The 21,189-nt window shown below is 41.1% G+C and overlaps 2 protein-coding genes across 4 annotated transcripts in view; one reads left to right on the forward strand and one right to left on the reverse strand.

Annotated features, from left to right (window-relative positions):
- LOC122473728 (SAP domain containing ribonucleoprotein) overlaps positions 1–18,421 on the reverse strand; it is a 55,400-nt gene extending 36,979 nt beyond the window's left edge. Inside the window, exons 1-5 of one of the 2 annotated variants that reach the window (XR_006294702.1) lie at positions 18,153–18,364; positions 6,910–7,009; positions 5,197–5,243; positions 4,917–4,984; positions 616–667 (exon numbers count right to left, since the gene is read on the reverse strand). Coding sequence is in view for 1 of the 2 variants with exons in the window: in XM_043564363.1 (XP_043420298.1) it covers positions 616–667; positions 4,917–4,984; positions 5,197–5,243; positions 6,910–7,009; positions 18,153–18,188 (303 nt within the window). In the remaining variant the exon portion in view is untranslated. Of the gene's footprint in view, positions 1–615; positions 668–4,916; positions 4,985–5,196; positions 5,244–6,909; positions 7,010–18,152 lie in introns of both variants that reach the window. The other variant, XM_043564363.1, reaches the window with a different exon arrangement.
- Positions 18,422–18,492: 71 nt separating this feature from the next.
- On the forward strand, positions 18,493–21,074 carry ORMDL2 (ORMDL sphingolipid biosynthesis regulator 2). 2 transcript variants are annotated; one of them, XM_043564364.1, is made up of 4 exons: positions 18,493–18,603; positions 19,526–19,700; positions 19,866–20,017; positions 20,591–21,074. In XM_043564364.1, exons 1-4 carry the CDS (start codon positions 18,518–18,520, stop codon positions 20,724–20,726), a joined length of 549 nt encoding a protein of 182 aa, XP_043420299.1. In that variant the 5' UTR covers positions 18,493–18,517; the 3' UTR covers positions 20,727–21,074. The 2 variants fall into 2 exon arrangements, with proteins under 2 accessions (XP_043420299.1, XP_043420300.1); XM_043564365.1 differs by having other exon boundaries at positions 18,536–18,603; positions 19,200–19,700.
- Positions 21,075–21,189: the final 115 nt, after the last annotated feature.

The raw sequence follows: 21,189 nt of genomic DNA on the forward strand, positions 1-21,189 counted from the left end.
CAAAAAACCCCATACATCTCAACTGGAACCTAACTTCAGAGATCTTGACACAAAGTCCAGAGACATTTCAGTCTTACCAGCTTTCCAGTAGTGACATCTTCCCTTATTTTTCATCTTTTCCAAGGTACAATCCTCCCAAACTCTAATCCTAGTTTGCCAACATCTAAAGAGAGATACCACTAAAGCCTCAGTACTATATACAAAAAGACTAGGGCTTCAAAGATGACTATGCCAACCCAAATATTTTCCCAAAGGCAGGTGGCAGAAAAATATATCAATACCAAAACCTGTCAATACTGATTTTCTGCGTATGAGTCAGTTCTTTAAAGTGATGATACAGATAGAATAAAAAGAAGGGTGCTTGGGTGGCTTAGTCAGTTGGGCGTCCAACTTCATGATCTCAGTTTGTGAGTTCGAGCCCCATGTCAGGCTCTGTGCTGACAGCCTAGAGCCTGGAGCCTGCTTCGGATTCTGTGTCTCCCTCCCTCTCTCTGCCCCTCCTCTGCTCATGTTCTGTCTCTCTCTCTCTCAAAAATAAATAAACATTAAAAAAAAAAATTAAGAAACAAAGATATATAGAAAGACTGCTTTTCCACTAGGGAGCAGAATACCTACCTCAGTCTGTGGTATCTCAGATGTAATTTTTACCACTTTCTTCTCTGTTGTCCTGGAAATGAAAGAAATTTTTTTTAAATCAGAAAACTTATTAATATTCTAACCCTAAACCTTAGAATGTAGAAGAATTCACCTGAATCAGGTCTTCTGTCCCATTATCTCTCCATCATCCCTTAGTCCAAAAAAATATGAAACCCAAGAGAACTTCAGTTTCTTGAACTGCCATCTATTGATGAGTTCAAATAACAGACTAACTTACTTTGCTAAATAAAGTATTAAAAAAACAGGGGCGCCTGGGTGGCTCAGTTGGTTGAGCGTCCGACTTCAGCTCAGGTCATGATCTCACACTCCGTGAGTTCGAGCCCTGCATTGGGCTCTGTGCTGTCAGCTCAGAGCCTGGAGCCTGCTTCAGATTCTGTGTCTCCCTCTCTCTCTGTCCCTCCCCTGCTCATGCTCTGTCCCTGTCTCAAAAATAAATTAATAAAAACATTAAAAAAAAAAGTATTAAAAAAATATATCAGAAAAGAGGCCTGGGTATATACACTGGGTTGAAGAAAAACACTCAAGGGCACCAGAAACCATTTCATTTACTTTAGGAACTTTAAATTTACTTCCGGACTAATGACTATTCCTCCAACCCTCATTTAAATGGCAGCTCTCAATTTTCATCACGACGACGATTAACAAGTGTTATTCTACAAGCTCTGGTTTCCTTGTGTTACAAATCCTTTATTTCTCCCATGGGGACTGTAGCTCCAGCTAGAATAGTCAAAGTGAGACAAATAAAAATGCCAAAGGGAGTGGGAAGAAAAAAGGCTATGGGGAGTTTGAATTAGGAAAACATGGTAAGCTACTAGTCAAAAGGTTTAACAGAAAACAAAAGAGGGGGGACTATAGGGGTGGGAGACAAAGTTCGGAAGTACCCAGGATAAACGGAAGGGCATTAACCCTCCACCAAACAACTCCCATAAAACTGTGGGTCATAACCAGTCTCATTAAGGTCCCTCATTTAAAGACATGGACAGCCTTTGTTCCAGTATCCCGGACACTTTTCCCATTTGATGCCCTGAAAGGTAGTAATGGTTTAATGGCATTTTCAGAGGAAGCAATTCTGGAACAGGAACTTACTCTCTCCATCCTTTTGTTGGAGGTCCCTGAACTGACAGATAAGCAATGGGTGCCCCCTGCTGACCATAACTACATCCTACAATATTTAACTGCCCTGTTTGGGGATGGAGGGTGTTGGTGAGGGGTGGGGAGGAGATCAAACTAGAAACAAGCATATTTTGGGAGAACCTCAAGCCAAAGATGAAGCAAGAAGATCTCCTTTTGAATGTTCAAAGCACCTATATTAGCCCTGAATATTCCTACTTTAAAGAAATTCCTGAATTCTTCCCATTTCCTGGTCATTCTTCCTTCTCCAGCTCTCTCTCTGTCTTGTTCTGGCAGAAAGGGTCACTGAAGTGTAATGTTTTACTTGAAGTCCAATGCCATTAAGACCTCCGCCAACCTCAAGCTAATGACTTTCTTCACATTCCCATCTTGAAGCACAATTACTGCAGTACACCTCGTGGTAGAAAGGGAACCCCAGAGAGGAAGCTTCCTTCTGCTGTGTTCCAACTCCTTCAGGCACAATTAAGCTCAAGCCATAAATACACATCACATTTTGGAACTCATGGGAAATTTCTTCTCTTCACTGAGAAATCTCTCTCCTACTCATAGGCACATACAAGACACCCTCCAAACTTCAGGGACCCAGAACCTTTCTGTAGTCTAACCACGACTATCCCTCTAAAGAGCAAAATCACCTCCCCAAACACACACACTTTCAAATTCCTTGTTTAGAAATTCAATAATAAAACCAAAGCCCTCTAAATGAAGAATTACACATTTTACATATTCTAAGGATAATGAAACTTTTAGAATTTTCAAACTTCACTGTTAACCCACACAAGCCAATTATCACTGTATTTACCTCATCTTCTTTCTTACTCTAGAAGTCCCCAAAACATCAGTACTTTAAAGCTATTCTATAGGGCGCCTGGGTGGCTAAGTTGGTTAAGCATCTGACTCTTGATTTTGGCTCAGGTCATGATCTCATAGTTTGTGAGTTCAAGCCCCATATTGGGTTCTGTGCTGACAGCATAGAGCCTGCTGGGGATTCTCTCCCTCAAAAATAAGTAAGTAAACTTAAAACTATTCCATAAGCCATTTCCTTAAGGTAATATATCTAAACATAAACCTCCTATGATGGAAGATAACTACATGGCTTTAGAAAGCAGTATTGTTAGACAAAAATGCACATCCCCTTGCAGCAAATCCACTGCAAGGAGTTTATCATATGGACATACTTGTGTCAGTATAAAAATAGTTACATAACAACATTCATCACTGCATTTTTTGCTACTATGAATTATCTAAATTTCCACCAATAGGAAACTGATGAAATTACTGTTTATCTATAGGATGGAGTACTATTAGCTGCTAGAAAGAATAAGGTTCTAAATTGATAAGTATTAAATCTGGGTGATAGGTATATGGGGGTCTATTATACTATTCTCGTAACTTTTGTATATACTTGCAATTTCCATAACAAGCTAAGAGAAAAAAAAAGACCTATCACTTACAAGGATAATTATCCTTATTCCATACAGCTGATGTGAGGATTAAGCGACAATACACGTAAAAATGCTTATAACCCTGCCTAATATACACAGTAAAACCTTGGTTTGAGAGCATAATTCATTCAGGAAACATGCTTATAATCCAAAGCACTAGTATTTCAAAGCAAATTTCAAGAACCCTTGGCTCAGTTGTGATCATGTGACATTTGGTGTCACATACTACTTGTATTGCAAGCTATCGCTTGTTAATCAAGTTAAAATTTATTAGACATGTTTGCTCATCTTGTGGAACACTTGCAGAACAAGTTACTCACAATCTAAGGTTTTACTGTAACTCACATTTAAATAAAAACATTACATGTAATGATACAAAAAGATCTCCAGATCTGAAAAAAAAATCAAGGAACCCACAATATGTCTGGTGTGTGTATGTATCTGTATATACACAAACTCCCCATATAAAACATTCTAAGAGAATATACTGAAAACCTCTGGGAAGTCAGATGCAGGTGGGAACAAGAGGTACATAATTCTCTATTTATATACTCCTCTACGTATTGTTTGATTTTCACTAACACATATATGATCTCTTATAATTAACTGCATAAATATAGCTACGAGGAACAAAAATTTTAAAAAGGATTCAACTGTTACTAATGTGGAGTATAAAATGGCCAGACATTCATAGAAAGAGTCCCCCAGAAAGATGTTTGTGATCAACCTTTTTGTTTGTCTGTTTTATTATCAACCTTGTGGGATACATAAATCAAGATCTACTTGATCTTGATCTACTTTGGCCTCCCTTCCTCCACTGTAAATCAAAAAAGGAAGAGAAAATATAGTGTTACCCCAGAGATATAATCTCTGCTCAGTACCCTCCCTCCTTACAAAATTCCTTATACACAGAGAATCTATATGACTCTCTATATGGAAAAAGAATCACCTATTATGGTGCTACCCCAGAGGCTAGAACTAAACTCTGTCTGGGCTTGAAGTCTCCTGGTCCTAATTATCTATTACATAACCCAGAGACAAACTACTTTGCTTCACTGGGACCGTATACTTAAAATGAATTAGACTCTTCTAAAAATGATCTAATGAGAAATGAAAAAGACAATGAGAGGGCACTTAGGTGGCTCAGTTAGCTAAGTATCTGACTCTTGATTTCAGCTCAGGTCATGATCTCATGGTTCATTAGACTGAACAGTGCAAAGCCTGCTTGGGATTCTCTCTCCCCCTCTCTCTACTCCTCCCCCGCTCACTTACCCTCTCTCTCAAAATAAATAACCTTAAAAAAAAAAAAAAAAGAAAGAAAGAAAAACCCAATGGAAATGTATAAAAGGTAAGCAGAGTAAAAGACTAAAACCCCTCCATTAGGGCGCCTGGATGGCTCAGTCAGTTGAGTGTCCGACTTCGGCTCAGGTCATGATCTCACAGTCCGTGAGTTTGAGCCCCGCATCGGGCTCTGTGCTGACAAATCAGAGCCTGGAGCCTGTTTCAGATTCTGTGTCTTCGTCTCTCTCTGACCCTCCCCTGTTCATGCTCTGTCTGTCTCAAAAATAAATAAATGTTAAAAAAAAATTTTTTTTTTTTAAAAAAAGGAAAAAAAAGACTAAAACCCCTCCAAAACCCAGAACTGTCTGCCCTATACTCAGATCATAAAAAAGGGATAGTTACATATCAACAGTTTTCTCAGGGGGTTCTTCCTCTTTGATAGGCAGTTCTATGGGCTTTGGTTCTTCTTCCTAAAACCAAATGAGACAATGGTTAATATAAATCAACAGTAAATACCCATCAATAAGAGAATATGAGAACTCAAAAGTGAACCAATTTTTCAGAACCTTCATTCCCCCTCTGTGCTCCCCTAGCACATTAGCATTTGAGCCCTATAATAATTGATGTTAAGCAATGTGGCCAAGGTAGCAGCCACACTGACTAACCTTACTCTCCAACTCACCTCTGTTTCATCTCCCAGTACATCTTCTTCATTTGCCTCCTCTTCAGCTAAAGAATATTAAAATATTCAGGTCAAGCCCTGCTAAAAAACCATCTTGATCACTGTACTTAGGCTAGAATTATAATCATTCTGCTTTCCCAAAATAAATTCAATAATAGAAGGTAAAAATGATGCCCTTAAAATTTGTTCCACATGGAGAAAATAAAACAGTATTCTCTAACATTTACAAAGTTGAACTCCAGCTGGACTGAAAAATTGTGGTGAGGTCAAACGACAACACTAGTAAAAAGTAATGTGGGAGAATATCTTTAAGATTTAGTGGTGGGGAAGGATTTTTGGAAAAAGCCCTTAAGCAAAAGTAATATATGAAAAATCACAGATTTTCCAAAACTAAGCAAGGACACCATGGAAAAAGAAACAAATGACAAAGAAGGTACTTGTGCCTAAAACCAACAAGGGAATAGTTACCAGAATGTCAAATAAATGTCTGCAAACTAACAAGTGAATTATGGGAACACCAACAGAAAGACAGCAAAGGAAAAAGCCAAAAAAAACCATGAACACAGCAAACGTCCAAACGTTTTAATAATTAAAGGAAAGTATATTGAGCCAGCAGATTAGCAAAAATTAAGCCACTTGATAAAACAGTTCCAAGTTCAGGTGTGTGGAGGAGATACAAGAACCCTCATGCACTGATGATGAGAGTGTAGATTTACAGAGCAATTTTGGAAAACAATTTGTCAATGCTTAATCACATCAAATAAACATTTATAAATAGATATTAATTAGCAATCCCATTCCTGGGTATAAACTCCCACAGAGAAACACAAAGGAACATGAAAGTAGGCCAGGAGGCAATACAGGTGTCTATCACCAGGTGAATTAAAGTAAAATGTGGTGGATTCCATACATGGTAGAACACTATGCAGGAATTTGAATTAAAAGACTAGATGACCACACAGCTGCAGGCCATACGAATAAGTCTTAAAAAGAAAAAAAAAGAAAAAAAAAGTACTTAGAGAAAAAAAAGCAAGAAGGCAGGCTATGGCCTCATTGCCAATTCTATAAAAATATTGTATTCCAAAACAACACTACATGGTTTACAAGGACAAAGACAAAAATTACATATCAAGCACATTAGAATAGATGCCTAAGGGAGCTGGGGTAAAAGAAATGAGAATAAAAGGGAATAAATAAAAATTACAGCAGGGACTTGTACAACCGGGGATAATAATATGCCTTAAATAAAGCAAGTTTTGTTTTTAAAAAGGTGGAATTACAGAATGTTAGAGCTAGAAGGGACCAGAGATTACCTAGGTTTATGAATTTCAAGGGTGGAAACATTTGTCTCATTTCATAGATCAGAACAGACACCTAATCATGTAAATAGTGACTGTTCAAAGTGACAGAATAAATTTGTCATAAGAGGATTCAGAATTCAAATCTTCCCATTCTCAGTCTAACGATACTTGTTTTCCCATACTTCCTTTTAAATAATTTGCTGAAATAAACTTAGTGTCTTAAAAAAGGGGGAGGGGTGTATTTCTTTACATTATAACCACTGTTTTAAATGATCAAGAGTTTTCCTGACACAGTAAATTAAGAGCTTACATCACCAACAACCTAAAAGAAAAAAAGAAATCTTCATACGGCAGAGCCTAAAAATTAACCCCCTCACTCATATTACTCTGTCTGCCTCTACAAAGCACTCACCATGCTCTTCAAGATATGCCTGGAGCCTGTTGATGAGATCTTGTTTTATTCCCTTGGTCTCCAAACCACGAGCAAGACATTCCTGCTTTAGTTCAGCAAGCTGAGAAAAAAGAGTAAAGCTTTTCCTTAGTTAACAGAATGAACCTGGTGATTAAAAAAAAAAAAAAATTACTTCTCACAATAAAGAAAAAATGAAAAGTTCAATCCAAAACTACTGCTCCTAACTACACCAAGCCTCCAGATCCACAAAGATGGTCCACTTCCCTGTAACAATAGTCAATATACAAAAGGACTTTTCTAACAGATGGTGAAGAGTAAGTGTCCTACTTTAATAATAAGAATAAAAAAATGAATCTTTAAGTAGAAAATCTAATTATCTAAAAGCAGATTCTTCTTACTATTATCCCAGATCCTTTACTGCAATCTACTATACACATGCATACAGGCCTGACCACTGAAGAATTAGGTAGATGTGTTAGCTACTTTAATGTCAACAATCAAAGAATCTAGTCAAAGTGGAAAAAATATCTAATGGCATGCCATAGGGTTCTGTGGAAGAGTTTTAAATTTTTTTTAACGTTTATTTATTTTTGAGACAGAGAGAGAGACAGAGCATGAACGGGGGAGGGTCAAAGAGAGGGAGACACAGAATCCGAAATAGGTTCCAGGCTCCGAGCTGTCAGCACAGAGCCCGATGCGGGGCTCGAACTCACGGACCGCGAAATCATGACCTGAGCCAGTCGGCTGCTTAACCCAACTGAGCCACCCAGGCACCCCAGAAGAGTTTTAAATCAGTAATTTGACCAAACAAGTAACAGGTATGCTTATCAACTGTGCAGACAACAGGAGGAAGGATCAATGGATTACTGACAGAACTAAGGGGTGGGGAGGGCAGGGAGGAGATCTCTTCAGAGAGAACGAGCCAAAAAGAAGATTCAATTTAGAAGGAATAGGTATACCTATAATTACATTTATATTCAAAACTTAAATTGTTCAAAAACCAGATAAGGAAGATCTGACTCAACAGTAACTCTAAGGATAAAGACCTTATAATTTTAGATGATTACAAGTACAAAGAGGGTTAACAGTATGATTTGCTGCCAAAGTAATTCCAGGTTATGGTAACTGAAAAACAGAATCTATATTATTAAGTGATTACTTATTTGATTCTTATTTTAAGAAGTATAATGACATGCGGATCCAAGGAAAACAAGCAGGAAAAGGAAAGCTCCAGAAATCCTATATGCAGATCACTGCACAAATAGATGTGCACTGAAAGAAGACCAATAAGTCAGAAAGCAGATCCCTATGGAAGAAAAAACTTTACAATTAAGGGAATATGCTGGCCATCTCTAGAAGGCTTTCAACCAAAGGAGCATTTGAAAATGGAGAGGAGAGCTTTTTTCCTCCCCACGATGATTGGGCAAGTGGAGCATTCATTGAGCAGGTCAGGCAGGCAAGGATACTATGTGGAGAACTGTCCTACTCAACAAACCAACAGCACCCTCTATTGAGAAACATGGTAGGTAAATCACCCATTAAAAATGTGGAATGGCTGCACAGCATAACATGGCCTCTTTTAAAGTCACTTGGATTCAAATTCTAGCTTTACCACTTACAGCTGTATAACCTTGCATGAATAACTTAACCTCTTTGTGCCTCAGTCTCCTACGAAATGGGGATAATGCAATAAATAGTACCTATACCATAGGGTTGTTAGGAAGATTAAGTCAGTAAATATTTGTAAACCATTTACAATAGTGTTTGACAAGCTAGTAAGCACTTCATAAGTGTTAAACACTGGGTGAAGGGTTAGACAAGATTAGAATCACTGCTTCTCAGATTTCTGAATTTCACAGATCAGTGTATTTTTTATTAGGCAGACTGATAGGGCTGCCAGCTTTTTATAATATTCCAACAAGATGGATACTTTTCTAAAAAACAATAAAAACTGATTACTAGAAAAAGGATCACACATTTGGATGGAGCACGGATGCCAAACTGTTAGAAAAAGTTTCTTTTCTTTCTTTTTTTTTTTTAAACTTAGCTCATCACTAACCAGTAACAGTTCATGGACCAGCACTGGCCTGCAGGCCATACCCTGAATAGTATTAAGCTAAAATCTAGACTTAAGTGATCTCTAAGGTCCATTTCTTAAGAATCTGGGTCTTTCCCACATCGGTACTTTGTTTCTTCATTTTCTTTCAGCTTCCTGGAGAACAAGGCTTTTGATTTTAGTTACAGTTTAAAAAGTTTTATTAGTTCCTTACAAAAGTACTGTTCACTGTAGAATGGTTTGAAAATTCCAAAAAGTATAGAAGAAAATAAAATCTTATGTAAGCCCAACACTCAGACATCTAACATTTTAAATATATCATTTGTGTGTATGTGTTTAGAAGGTGCTGGCTGGTTAGTTACAAAGCAATACAACTTCTTTATTTCTTTTAACCCCTTATCTTCCTCCGAAGCCTCCATTCCTTTTCCCCCTGGTTTAAGTAAAACTTGGTAAATATTCAGACAATTCAAAGTTTGACTTGCTGGCTCAGTTGGTAGAATATGAGACCTTTAAAAAAAAATTTTTTTTGACATTTGCTCATTTTTTGAGAGACAGAGCGTGAGTGGGGGAGGGGCAGAGAGAGAGAGGGAGACGCAGAATCTGAAGCAGAAGCAGGCTCCCGCAACCCGCAAACTGTGAGATCATGATCGGAGCCATAGTCTGACACTTAACTGATTGAGCCGCCCAGGCGCCCCTAGAATATGTGACTCTTAATCTCAGGGTTGTGAGTTCAAGACCCACATTGGGCATGTAGCCTAGTTAAAAAAAATTAAATTTAAATTAGTGGCGCCTGGGTGGCTCAGTCAGCTAAGCATCCGACTTGGGCTCAGGTCATGATCTCACAGTTCGTGGGTTCAAGCCCCACATCGGGCTCTGTGCTGACAGCTGAGAGCCTGGAGTCTGCTTCTGATTCCATCCGATTATGTGTCTCCGTCTCTCTGCGCCCCTCCCCTGCTCACACTCTGTGTTCTCTCTCAAGAATAAACATTTAAAAAAAAATTAAAATTAAAAAAAAAAAGCTCAACTTTCTAACAAAGCTTTTCCTCCCTTCTCTTTCCTTCCCCAAACTGGATAGCATTTGACATTTGACATTAATCATTCATTCTCCCGATTTCCTCTAGTTTACAAATCTTGAATTTTAATTCAAATCTTTTTTAATCTGTTATCTCTCAATCTGGTTTGTACATTCTTTGAAGGCAGAGACACCTTATATAATTTATAATATTTCATATGACAGGAACTGAAATTTATTTTTTTAATGTTTATTTATTTTTGAATGAGAGAGTGCAAGTACAGGAGGGGCAGACAGAGAGGGGACAGAGGGTCTGAAGCAGACTCCGTGCTGACAGCAGAAAGCCCGACGAGGGGCTCAAATCCACAAACCCTGAGATCATGATGGGGGATGAAGTCAGATGCTTAATCAACTGAGCCACCCAGGGGCCCCTCAACTTTATTTTATTAATCCATGGCAGATAAAGTGCTAAGTACTTTGTTTTTTATTTTTTTAATGTTTATTTTTGACAGACAGAGAGAAAGAGAGAGGGGGCGTGTGAGCATGAGTGGGGGAGGGGCACAGAGAGAGGGAGACACAGAATTCCAAGCCATCAGCACAGAACCTGATGCGGAGCTGGGATTCCACCAACCGTGAGATCATGACCTGAGCCAAAGACAGACGCTTAACAGACTGAACCATCCAGGCCCCCACCTCCAACAGCACGAAGTACTTTGAATGTGATTTCCTCACTTAATCCTCACAACAAATATATATGATTAGTAGTACAACCCCACTTTATAAACTAAGAAATTAAGAAAATGCAGCTTTAAAAAATTCAACAATTTGCTTAACAATCACACAGCTAAAAAATAGTAGAGATAATATGGCAGCTGAGGCTCTTTAAGCTTTATCTTAACTACCAAGATGCTGGCACTGCTCTCATATACAAGCTCTATCTCCCCGCCTTTAAAAAAAAATTTTTTTTTAAGTTTATTACTTTGAGAAAGAGCCAAGCGTGTACACGCACGAGCTGGGCAGGGACAGAGCAATGGAGAGAAAGAGAATCCCAAGCAGGCTCTGCACTATCAGTGAGGAGCCCTTGACGTGGGGCTTGAACTCATGAATCCTGAGATCATGACCTGAGCCAAAATTTAAGAATTGGACACTTAGGCATGCCTGGGTGGCTCAGCTGGTTGAGCGTCTAACTTCAGCTCAGGTCATGATCTCACAGCTCGTGGGTTCGAGCCTCGCATCGGGCTCTGTGCTGACAGCTCGGAGCCTGGAGCCTGCTTCGGACTCTGTGTCTCTCTCTCTGGCCCTAACCCACTCGCATTCTGTCTCTGTCTCTCTCAAAAATAAATAAACATTAAAAAAAAATTAAAAGAGTTGGACACTTAACCTACTGAGCCACCCAGGCACCCCTCTATCTTTTCCTTGCTTTCTCTCTTTCCTTGCTAGCTCTTCTTCCATCTAACCCTGTGAATATTGATATTCACTAAGACTGCTTTGGCCTTCTTCTCATTCCATTTATATCAAAAGCTTTATTTTTAATATTTATTTATTTTTGAGAGAGAGAGCACAAGTGGGGTGGGGGGGGGGGGGGGGAGAGAGAGAGAGAGAGAGAGAGAGAGAGAGAGAGAGAGAGAGAGAGAGAAGACACAGAATCCAATGCAGCTCCAGGCTCTGAGCTGTTAGCACAGAGCCTGACTCAGGGCTCGAACTCATGAACTGTGAGATCATGACCTGAGTTGAAGTTGGACGCCCAACTGACTGAGCCATCCAGGTGGCTGAGCCACCCTGGCTCCCCTCAAAAGCTTTTTCAATCTCAGAACCCAATCACTGGCAAATCCTGTCAGCTTCACTTTAAAATACAGTAGTCCCCCAGGGCACATGGGTGGTTCACTCAGGTTAAATGTCCACTTTTTTTTCTCTTTTTTCTAAATGTTTTTCTTTATTTTTGAGAGAGAGAGAGCACACAAGCAGGCAGGGGAGGGGCAGAGAGAAAGGGAAACACAGAATCAGAAGCAGGCTCCAGGCTCTGAGCTATAAGCACAGAGCCCGACTTGGGGCTCAAACTCATGAACGGCAACATCATGACCTGAACCAAAGTCAGACACTTAACCGAGCCACCCAGGTGCCCCAAGTGTCCGTCTTGATTACAGCTCAGGTCATCTCTCTCTCCCTCTCTCTCTGCCCCTCCCCCCCTTCAAAATAAATAAGTAAACATTTAAAAATAAAACAAAAACATAAAACAACATAACATAACATAACATAACATAACATAACATAACAGTAGTCCCCCACTCATCCACAGTTTTGCTTTCTGTGATTTCAATTACCCTGGGACAACTGTAGTCCGGAAGTACATGATCCTCCTTCTGACACTTCATCAGGTCAATAATAGCCTAGTACTATGTCCTAATGCCTGCATCATTCACCTCACTTCATCTTAGCATGAAGGCATTTTATCATCTCACATTATCATAAGGTTGAGTATAGTACAATATTTTGAGAGACCACGTTGACATAACTTTTATTACAGTATATTATAGTTATTCTATTACTTACTGTGTTAATCTCTTACTGTACCTAATTTAAAAATTAAACTTTATGGGGTGCCTGGGTGGCTCAGTTGGTTAGGCGTCCAATCTCGGCTCAGGTCATGATCTCATGGTTTGTGGGTTCATGAGTTTGAGCCCTGCGTTGGGCCCTGTGCTAACAGCTCAGAGCCTGGAGCCCGCTTTGGATTCTGTGTCTCCCTCTCACTCTGTCCCACCCCCACTACGCTCTCTCAAAAATGAGTAAATGTTAAAGAAAACAAACAAATAAGTAAAAATTAAACTTTATTATAAGTATATACTTATAGGAAAAAATACAATACACATAGGTTTCCATACACTAGATTTTAGGCAGCCATTGGGGGTCTTGGAACATATCTCCTATGAATGGGGGGTGGGGGGAGGGATCTACTGCATCCAGAATCTAACCCTTTCAGGTCTTTGATACAAATTACTGTAAAAACTCTCAGCCCTTGCACCTCATTATAGTTTACTCTCAACAAAGTATCCAGAGTGATGTTTTAAAAATTTAAATCAGGAAAAAAAAAAGTCAAAACATGTCATTTCTCTATTCAAAAATCCCCCACTGGTTTCTTATCTCAAGGGTAAGCCAGAGTTCTAATCACCTAAAAGGTCTTCTTATAACACTTTGCATGTAAGACTCCCAACTTCACATCTGCGTCTCTGCTTTGACATCACCTTCTCACCAAGACCTTCCCTAGTCACCCTGTTTAAAATTTTAATACCCTTAGTCCCACTGTACTACTACCTAACCCCTTTACTATTTTTCTCTACAGACCTTATCACTATGACATACTATAAATTTTATTTATTGAGACTTCCCCCACTAAAATATAAACTCCATGACAGCAAGAATTTCATCTGCTTTGTTCACTGCTATATGTTCAAAACCTATGGTAGCACACATGGTAGGCACTCCATAAATATTTTGAGTAAGTTGCAAACCTTTCCTATCAGCCCTCAGCTCTTGAACTAGAGACCCACATTTGCAACTATTAGACATCTCCAAGTGCAAATCTCAAAGACACTTAAGCCAAAAACTGAACTTATCTTCTCTGTTCCACAAAACTGACTTCTTCCTCTTCTCTCAACCTAGACTACTCAAACCTTGGATTCATCTTTCATTCCTCCCACATCTAACTGATCTATACATACTTACAGTTTTATATCCCAAATTTCTTTCAAATTTACTCCCATTCTAATAGCCACTATCTTATTTCAGATTTTACTAAGTTTATTCACTTGACAATTATTGAACACCCATTCCATCAAGCATTATTTTAGATACAAGGAAATAATCATAAACAAAAGATAAAAGAGTTCTTGCCCACATGAAGTTTACAATCTGGTAAAAAACAAAAACAAAAACAAGGCAATCAACGATCATTAATATAATGTTTAATTAACATAAAAAAGTACAGCGTACAGGGCACCTGGGTGGCTCAGTCGGTGGAACATGTACTCTTGATCTCAGGATCGTGAGTTCAAGCCCCACTTTAGGCATGGAGTCTACTTTAAAAAAAAGTACAGGGTCCCATGAAAGCATTTAAAAAGTAGTCAAATCATGTGTGTGGATACGGAGAACTTATCCTACCTAAGGGTTCCTTGGGTAAATGATGTTTGGCTGGTATCGGAAGGGAACTAGCAGTTAATTAATTAATTAGACAAAGGTATGGGGGATGGGAGTGGCAGGAGCACTACAGCCAAAAGCATGTATAACACTTCTGGGTTCCGAGGTAAGACAGGCTGTAGCGCAGTGATTAAGAACACAAATCTGGAGGGAAGCCTGGGTGGCTCAGTCAGTTAAGTGTCCAGCTCCAGCTCAGGTCATGATCTCACAGTTTATGAGTTCCAGCCCCATGTCAGGCTCTGTGCTGACAGCTCAGAGCCTGGAGCCAACTTTGGATTCTGTGTCTCTCCCTCTCTCTGCCCCTCCCCAGCTCATGCTCTGCTTCTCTGTCTCTCTCAAAAATAAACATTAAAAATTAAAAAAAAAAAAAAAAAACACACCACAAATCTGGGGACAGGCTATTTGGATTTGAGCCACCACTTATTAGCTCTGCAACCTAGGGGGCAAGTTACTCAGTTAATCTCTCCGAGCTTCCAATTTTCTCATTTTGAAATGAGAATAATAGAGGCATTTACCTTACGGGGTTATTTTGAGAATTACATCAGTTAACCTATGTAAGTAGCTTCAACCAGATCTTGCAACATAGTAAATGCTAAGTATTAGTAATTAACACAGTCATTCTGAGGAATGAAATAAAATCAAGCCACTGTGGTTGGGAGTATAAGAAACTAAGCTGGATTTATAAGAATATAATTAAAAGTTGTTTTCTTTTTTTAAGTTCATTTATTTTGAGAGAGAGAGAGAGAGAGAGAGAGAGAGAGAGAGGATGCACATGAGCAGGGAAGGGGAAGAGACAGAGGAAGAGAGAGTTTCCCAAGCAGGCTCCATGCTATCAGTGCAGGGCCCAACACAGGACTCCATCTCAGGAACTGTGAGATAAAGACCTGAGCCGAAATCAAGAGTCAGATTCTTTTTTTCTTTTTAATTTTTTTTTTAAACGTTTATTTATTTTTGAAAGAGCAAGAGAAACAGAGCATGAGCCTGGGAGGGGCAGAGAGAGGAGGAGACACAGAATCTGAAGGAGGCTCCAGGCTCTGAGCTGTTAGCACAGAGCCCAACACCGGGCTTGAACTCAGGAGCTATGAGATCATGACCTGAGCCGAAGTCAGATGCTCAACCAACTGAGCCACCCAGATGCCCCAAGAGTCAGATTCTTAACCAACTAAGCCACCCAGACGTCCCTATAATTAAAAGGTTTTAAGCAGCAGAGTGACTACTATAATGAAAATCTAACTGGTAAAAATCTGTCTCCAGACCCCATCCTCCATACTGTCAAAAGAACAACAACTGATCATATCAGCTCTTCCTTTCAAATTTTCAAAGGCTCCTCACCTTCCACCTGCATGACAAAAAACAAACACCTTACACAAGTCAAAAGCCCCTTTTCAACATCACTCCATTCCACCTTTATGGTCACAAAGTTCACCTGCTTTCCAAACTGTCTTCAACCACCAACACACATGCGCTTTATGATTCAATATTATCTAACACTATACTGTACACCCTTGTGGTTCTCTCTGCAGTAGTCCCTGTTTTCAGCATGGACTATAAATTTGGTACTATTACAATTCAAGGCATTTTCATCCACATTCAGTCTCTTTCTGTGTTAGAATGACTGCATTTCTACAAAATCTTCAGAAATTTGCTGTTGATGTGGACTTACATATCAATCCAATTAATACTTTCCCCTCTTACTTCAAAGCTTGTTTCTTTCTTCTGGGACTCCATACTAAAGCCCCAAATTCTTTTTATAAAACTGGGAGGAGTTTTTAAAAAAGAGATAAAACTCTAAGTCAACCCAAAAATCAGGATCACTCCATCAAGATCGACAGTGGAACCAAACATTAACTGTCCCGGAAGTCAGAATTAAAGGCATAGGTTCTTAACCAGAGGTCCACGGACTCCTCAGGGCTACAAGGTAGTTTTATGAAGCCCCTCAAATCGCATGCAAAGTATGTGTACATGCCTTTTTCTGGGGAAAGGGTCCATACCTTTCATCAGAGTTTCAAAGATATCTGTGACCTCCAAAAGGTTAAGAAGTGCTCTAGAGAAAAAGCAAAGACAAGCAAATGTGATTAAAAGAGTGAATCTTGGGGCGCCTGGGTGGCGCAGTCGGTTAAGCGTCCGACTTCAGCCAGGTCACGATCTCGCGGTCCGGGAGTTCGAGCCCCGCGTCAGGCTCTGGGCTGATGGCTCGGAGCCTGGAGCCTGTTTCCAATTCTGTGTCTCTCTCTCTCTCTGCCCCTCCCCCGTTCATGCTCTGTCTCTCTCTGTCCCAAAAATAAATAAACGTTGAAGAAAAAAAAAAAAAAAAAAAAAAAAGAGTGAATCTTTTTCAGGCTGTCAGGAGTGCCTCATGTTCTCTCAGACTATAAAACCCGAAATCAGGTCAGAGGACATTATCCTGTCAATATCAAATTTAATACAGACCTGACAAAACAGATCTCATAGAAAGAATCACTCCATAAACCAATATTAAATCCATAAAGGCAAGTCATACAGCTGGTGACTTACTCCAGTGATTTCAAAAGTGGAATAAAAAGAAAATATTAAATCTTCTATTCATATTTCCTTTTTATCTCATTCACTCAAAACTTTCTTTCCTGTGCATGCTTCATAACACACATAACATTATGGCAGAACACAATTTATTTAAGTAACTACACATATGACAGAGGTGGTTACTCAATTTTTTTTGCTCATTATATTAGGAGACCACAAATATGATCTACACATTTCAGTGCCACCAATTTAACAGTAACTCCGTGATCCATGAAAACCCACTAGCACAGTTTAGAATCCATGAGTAAGAAACCAGTTTTCACAGAAAGGTTAATTGGTGTCAACTAGTATGTGTCCTCCCTACACTTATTCTCCTTATGTCTTTTTTTAAGCTCATCAAGCTTTAAAGCATCAGTTTTTAGCTTTGGCTAAATCAGCCTGGTTTGTCTAAGGTTCCCAGGATGTGACCAAAACAAGAGCAAAACATCTGATGGGAAAGCTACTTGTGAAACCACAAATGGACAACTAAAGAAGAAGTTCTCTTAATTCGCCCTAAAATTACTCTTTTCTTCTAGAAAAATAACAATCTCAATGTGTCGAAGCTACCAACATTCCTCAAAGATACAACTTAAAACCACCCTGTGACTGAGAGTGTCACCCAGTGGTGACACCAAGAGATGCAGGGTCCGGATCCATCCGCAACGTGAAATGGGAAGAGCTAAAGCTAACCTCGGAAATGCTTTCCCAAAATATTAACAGCTATGACTGAGTTGTCTCTCTACTGGTAAGGGGTAAGGGTAGGGGGTAAGGCTGGCAGGCGGAGAAGCGCGTGGGAGAATTCGAAAAACTTTTAAATCTGACCTATCTGTGCCTTTACTAACCCTTTAGGTCTCGAAACCCCTGGCTTCTACGGAGAGGCCTAGCTTCTGAGGCTTCTCCTCAAATTTCAAAGTTAGCTCCGAAGGCGTGACCCCACCTAAAAAAAAAAAAAAGGAGTGGAAGCATTTTTGGCTCCTGTCTGAGACCTGGATGGGTGGAAAACACAAAGATGCCATCTGCTAACCGCAATCGCGGCTCTGGACAACAGACTGGGAAGCATCAATCCAAGGAAGAGACAGGGGTCCTGGCTCCAGCACGGGGCAAAGAGGAGGGGACCATTGACGTAATGCAGCTCTGACGAGAAACGAGAAGGGGGTATAACAGGTTGAAAGCACTTGCATACCCGGTGGGGAAGTGACACAGATGAGACAACGATGAAGAAAGAGTCAAAATAACAAAGATACCGTAAAATCATGCGGAGAAATGGAAAATTGGGGAAGGCGTAGCGGGGACGAAGGGAGGCACAAAAGAAAAGAACTACGGCGGGAGCCAGAAAACGAAGTGGAAAAGCCTGCAAGGTGAACACGTAGGAAAAGGCGCAAGCCACCCAGCAGAATTCAGTCCCAGCAAAGTCCAACTCAGCCCTTCCCCGCCTCACGGTACCTTCAGCTTATGGAGCTCCACCGTCTCCGACGCCATCTTGTTACCGCTCCAGTCCACTAGGCCCCCACCCGCAGCCTCGGCTTCCAGGAGCTCCCGCCTAGGCGCAGACAACCACGGCCGACCAATCGCTGCCACTGTTACTCCCACCTCACACTATCAGCTCTTCCTATTAGTCAACAGCTGACGTCGCTCTCGCTCTTCCAGGCAGCTTTCCCCACCTCTCTCAAAAGGTGGGACAGGGAGAGGGGCGGGTTCCGCACTTCCCGACCGGCGGAACTGGAGACCAATTGCGCGGCTCCATTGCAAACTGCCAACCAATGGGTGGTGGCAGCGCTGATTCTGTTCCACCAATAGAAAGAGCGCAGATGGGCGAGGGCGGCTGCTTCCTGGAGACCGCAGGTGTGGAAGCGAGCGCCGCTCCTCGAGCCCCACGGGCTTCTGAAGCCAGCAGGTAGGGGCAGCCGGTCGACTGGAAAGGGGTGCTGAGGAAAACTGGTGAGGGCCGAAAGGTGGGGGGGAGGAGGGAGACAGAGCAGCGGCGAGTTAAATACCGAGAGAGGAGCTCTGAAGAGAGCCTTGAGAACAGCCAATGAACGACAAACGAGAGAAGGAAGCTGGGAGGAGCTTGGGGTGGTTTCATAGCAGGGTGTGAGGAATTTGAGTAAGGGGGAGGGACGAGATCTGCTTCCCAAACAGACCTCAAGTTTAGAGTTGGCACGACTTCAAGGAGCCAGGTTCAGACGCTCAGAGCCGCCCCTGGACTCGGGGAAAGGGCTCCATCTCTCAGGATGCTGAACGCAGGTCCCTTCGTAGCTCAATCCAAAAGCCACGGGTAAATACTTGGCAGCGCCCGACGCTTGAGAGAAGGAATTGGGATGCTGCCTGCTCACATGCCAAGGGGAGGAGAGACAGGACGGGCAAGCCCCAGAGGAAAAGGTGGGAATTAGAAGTAGTTTTATTACCACAACGTTTCTCAGTGGCTCCTTGTTTCCCATGACCTTCTAATGAAATTCTCGTGCATGTAACCTCTTTCTGATTTCTTATAAGCTTCTTCAGGAAAGTGAGATACTTGTTTCCCTTGCTGCTTGAAGTCCCTGCCCCAAGCCTAGGCGTGCCCCTTCAAGTTACAGTTGAAGTGTAAGGATCAGAGTAAAGATTACTATTAATGTCTTGAAGAGTAGAGGACCCATCTCGTCTTTCAAGTTTTCTTCCCTAAGTCTTCAGTTTTTCCTTTGCGCGCAGTGGGGGAAGTTCTTTCTTTCCCAATAGAGGTCAGGGGATTTGGACTATTCAGGAGACAACTTGGGGGAACAAACTCAAAGAGGTGGAGAGGAAATTGAGTAGGACTCCTGCCTGATCCCCCACTGTGGTAGGATGAATGTAGGGGTGGCACACAGTGAAGTGAACCCCAACACTCGAGTGATGAATAGCCGGGGCATCTGGCTGGCCTACATCATCTTGGTAGGACTGCTGCATGTGGTTCTACTCAGCATCCCCTTCTTCAGCATTCCTGTTGTCTGGACCCTGACCAACGTCATCCATAACTTGGTGAGCACTAAACCACACCGTTATACCTAACCCAGGCTTTTCCCAACCAAAACCAAAAGCACCAATTGTTTGGGGATGTATGTCTTCCTTTGGGGATCTCAGTGTAATTCTTGGGCTGAAGGACCATTTTCTGCCTCCTCACACTGCCCCCATCCGTCTTCCCAGGCTATGTATGTCTTCTTACATACTGTGAAAGGGACACCCTTTGAGACCCCTGACCAAGGAAAGGCTCGGCTCCTGACACACTGGGAACAGATGGACTACGGGCTCCAATTTACCTCTTCCCGCAAATTCCTCAGCATCTCTCCTATTGTACTGTGAGTCCAGGGGGAGAGGTGGGAAATGCCCCAAGTGCCAAGTACAAACACCCACAGGGAAGTTTTAAAAAAGCAGACTACTCACTTAAACACTTTGAAGATAAGGTATGATCTAAATCTAGGAAGAGCAGTAAAGAAATGGAAGACAGTAAACAGGGTTTCTTTGCTGTCCCTTTGGTGGTAGGGGAATGGAGAAAGGACTAAGAAAACGCCAAGTAAAACTAAATGGTGTTACACTTCCAGAGGAAGTGAATGAATAAAGCAGAGATTATATAAATCTGTGAAAACTGTTGGGAATGGAAACAAAGGGACTCTGACATATAGGCTTCAGCTGTCATTTGCCACGTCATTAACAATTAAAAAACACTCTAACTTAATCTCCAGTTAAAGGTGTCATCTGATTATCTCCCCAACCCCAAAGTAAACACTGTTAAAGTGACCGGAATATTTTCAGATATTCTTGGACTACATGCAATAAAACTGGTCATTTAAAATAGAAGAGAAAGTCACTGGAAAGGCATAAATACGGATAGGGAAGGCCAGCTTCACTCAACCCATTTCTTCTCTCCACAGCTACCTCCTCGCCAGCTTCTACACCAAGTATGATGCTGCTCACTTCCTCATCAATACAGCCTCATTGCTCAGTGTACTGCTGCCTAAGTTACCCCAATTCCATGGGGTTCGTCTCTTTGGCATCAACAAATACTGAAGGATGGGGCTGGGGATGACACTGGACCAAAGGGCTGTAACATCCTTTCCTTCTCCATACTGTCTTCTGTATCTTCAAAGCCTGAGAACTATACCACCTTTCCCAAACTCCCAGGAAGAGAACAGATAGGAAAATGGGCCTCCCTGGGCCCAGCCCTGCTAACAGCAGGTTTCTTTAAATCAGGAAAGGCGGGAAAGATAAGGGCCAAATCACTCTTTTTTCCACAGAAGGAAGCCAAGTTTGGGCAGCTTGTTTGGTGATTTAAGTTTTTCTAGATCTTCCACTCCCACTACCTTCCAGCTTTGTTTTACTGTGTATTTTCCTTATAATAAAGATAATTTTTTTTCAGATATGACTACAGTTCGGTCAGCATGAAGGGTTGGGAAATGTCCTCATAAGACTGGAGAAGAAACAATAGTAACTTTCTGTATAAAACTTCTCTAAGGTATTTTTTTTTTTATCC

This window comes from Prionailurus bengalensis, chromosome B4, assembly GCF_016509475.1.
Source record: "Prionailurus bengalensis isolate Pbe53 chromosome B4, Fcat_Pben_1.1_paternal_pri, whole genome shotgun sequence".
Taxonomy (NCBI): domain Eukaryota; kingdom Metazoa; phylum Chordata; class Mammalia; order Carnivora; family Felidae; genus Prionailurus; species Prionailurus bengalensis.

Excerpts from the sequence above, each read along its gene's own strand:
- ORMDL2 (XM_043564364.1), top strand. The coding sequence starts at position 18,518 with ATGGGCGAGGGCGGCTGCTTCCTGGAGACCGCAGGTGTGGAAGCGAGC. Across the intron at positions 18,604-19,525 it reads CGGGCTTCTGAAGCCAGCAG|GATGAATGTAGGGGTGGCAC; the intron begins GTAGGGGCAGCC and ends CCACTGTGGTAG. Across the intron at positions 20,018-20,590 it reads AGCATCTCTCCTATTGTACT|CTACCTCCTCGCCAGCTTCT; the intron begins GTGAGTCCAGGG and ends TTCTCTCCACAG.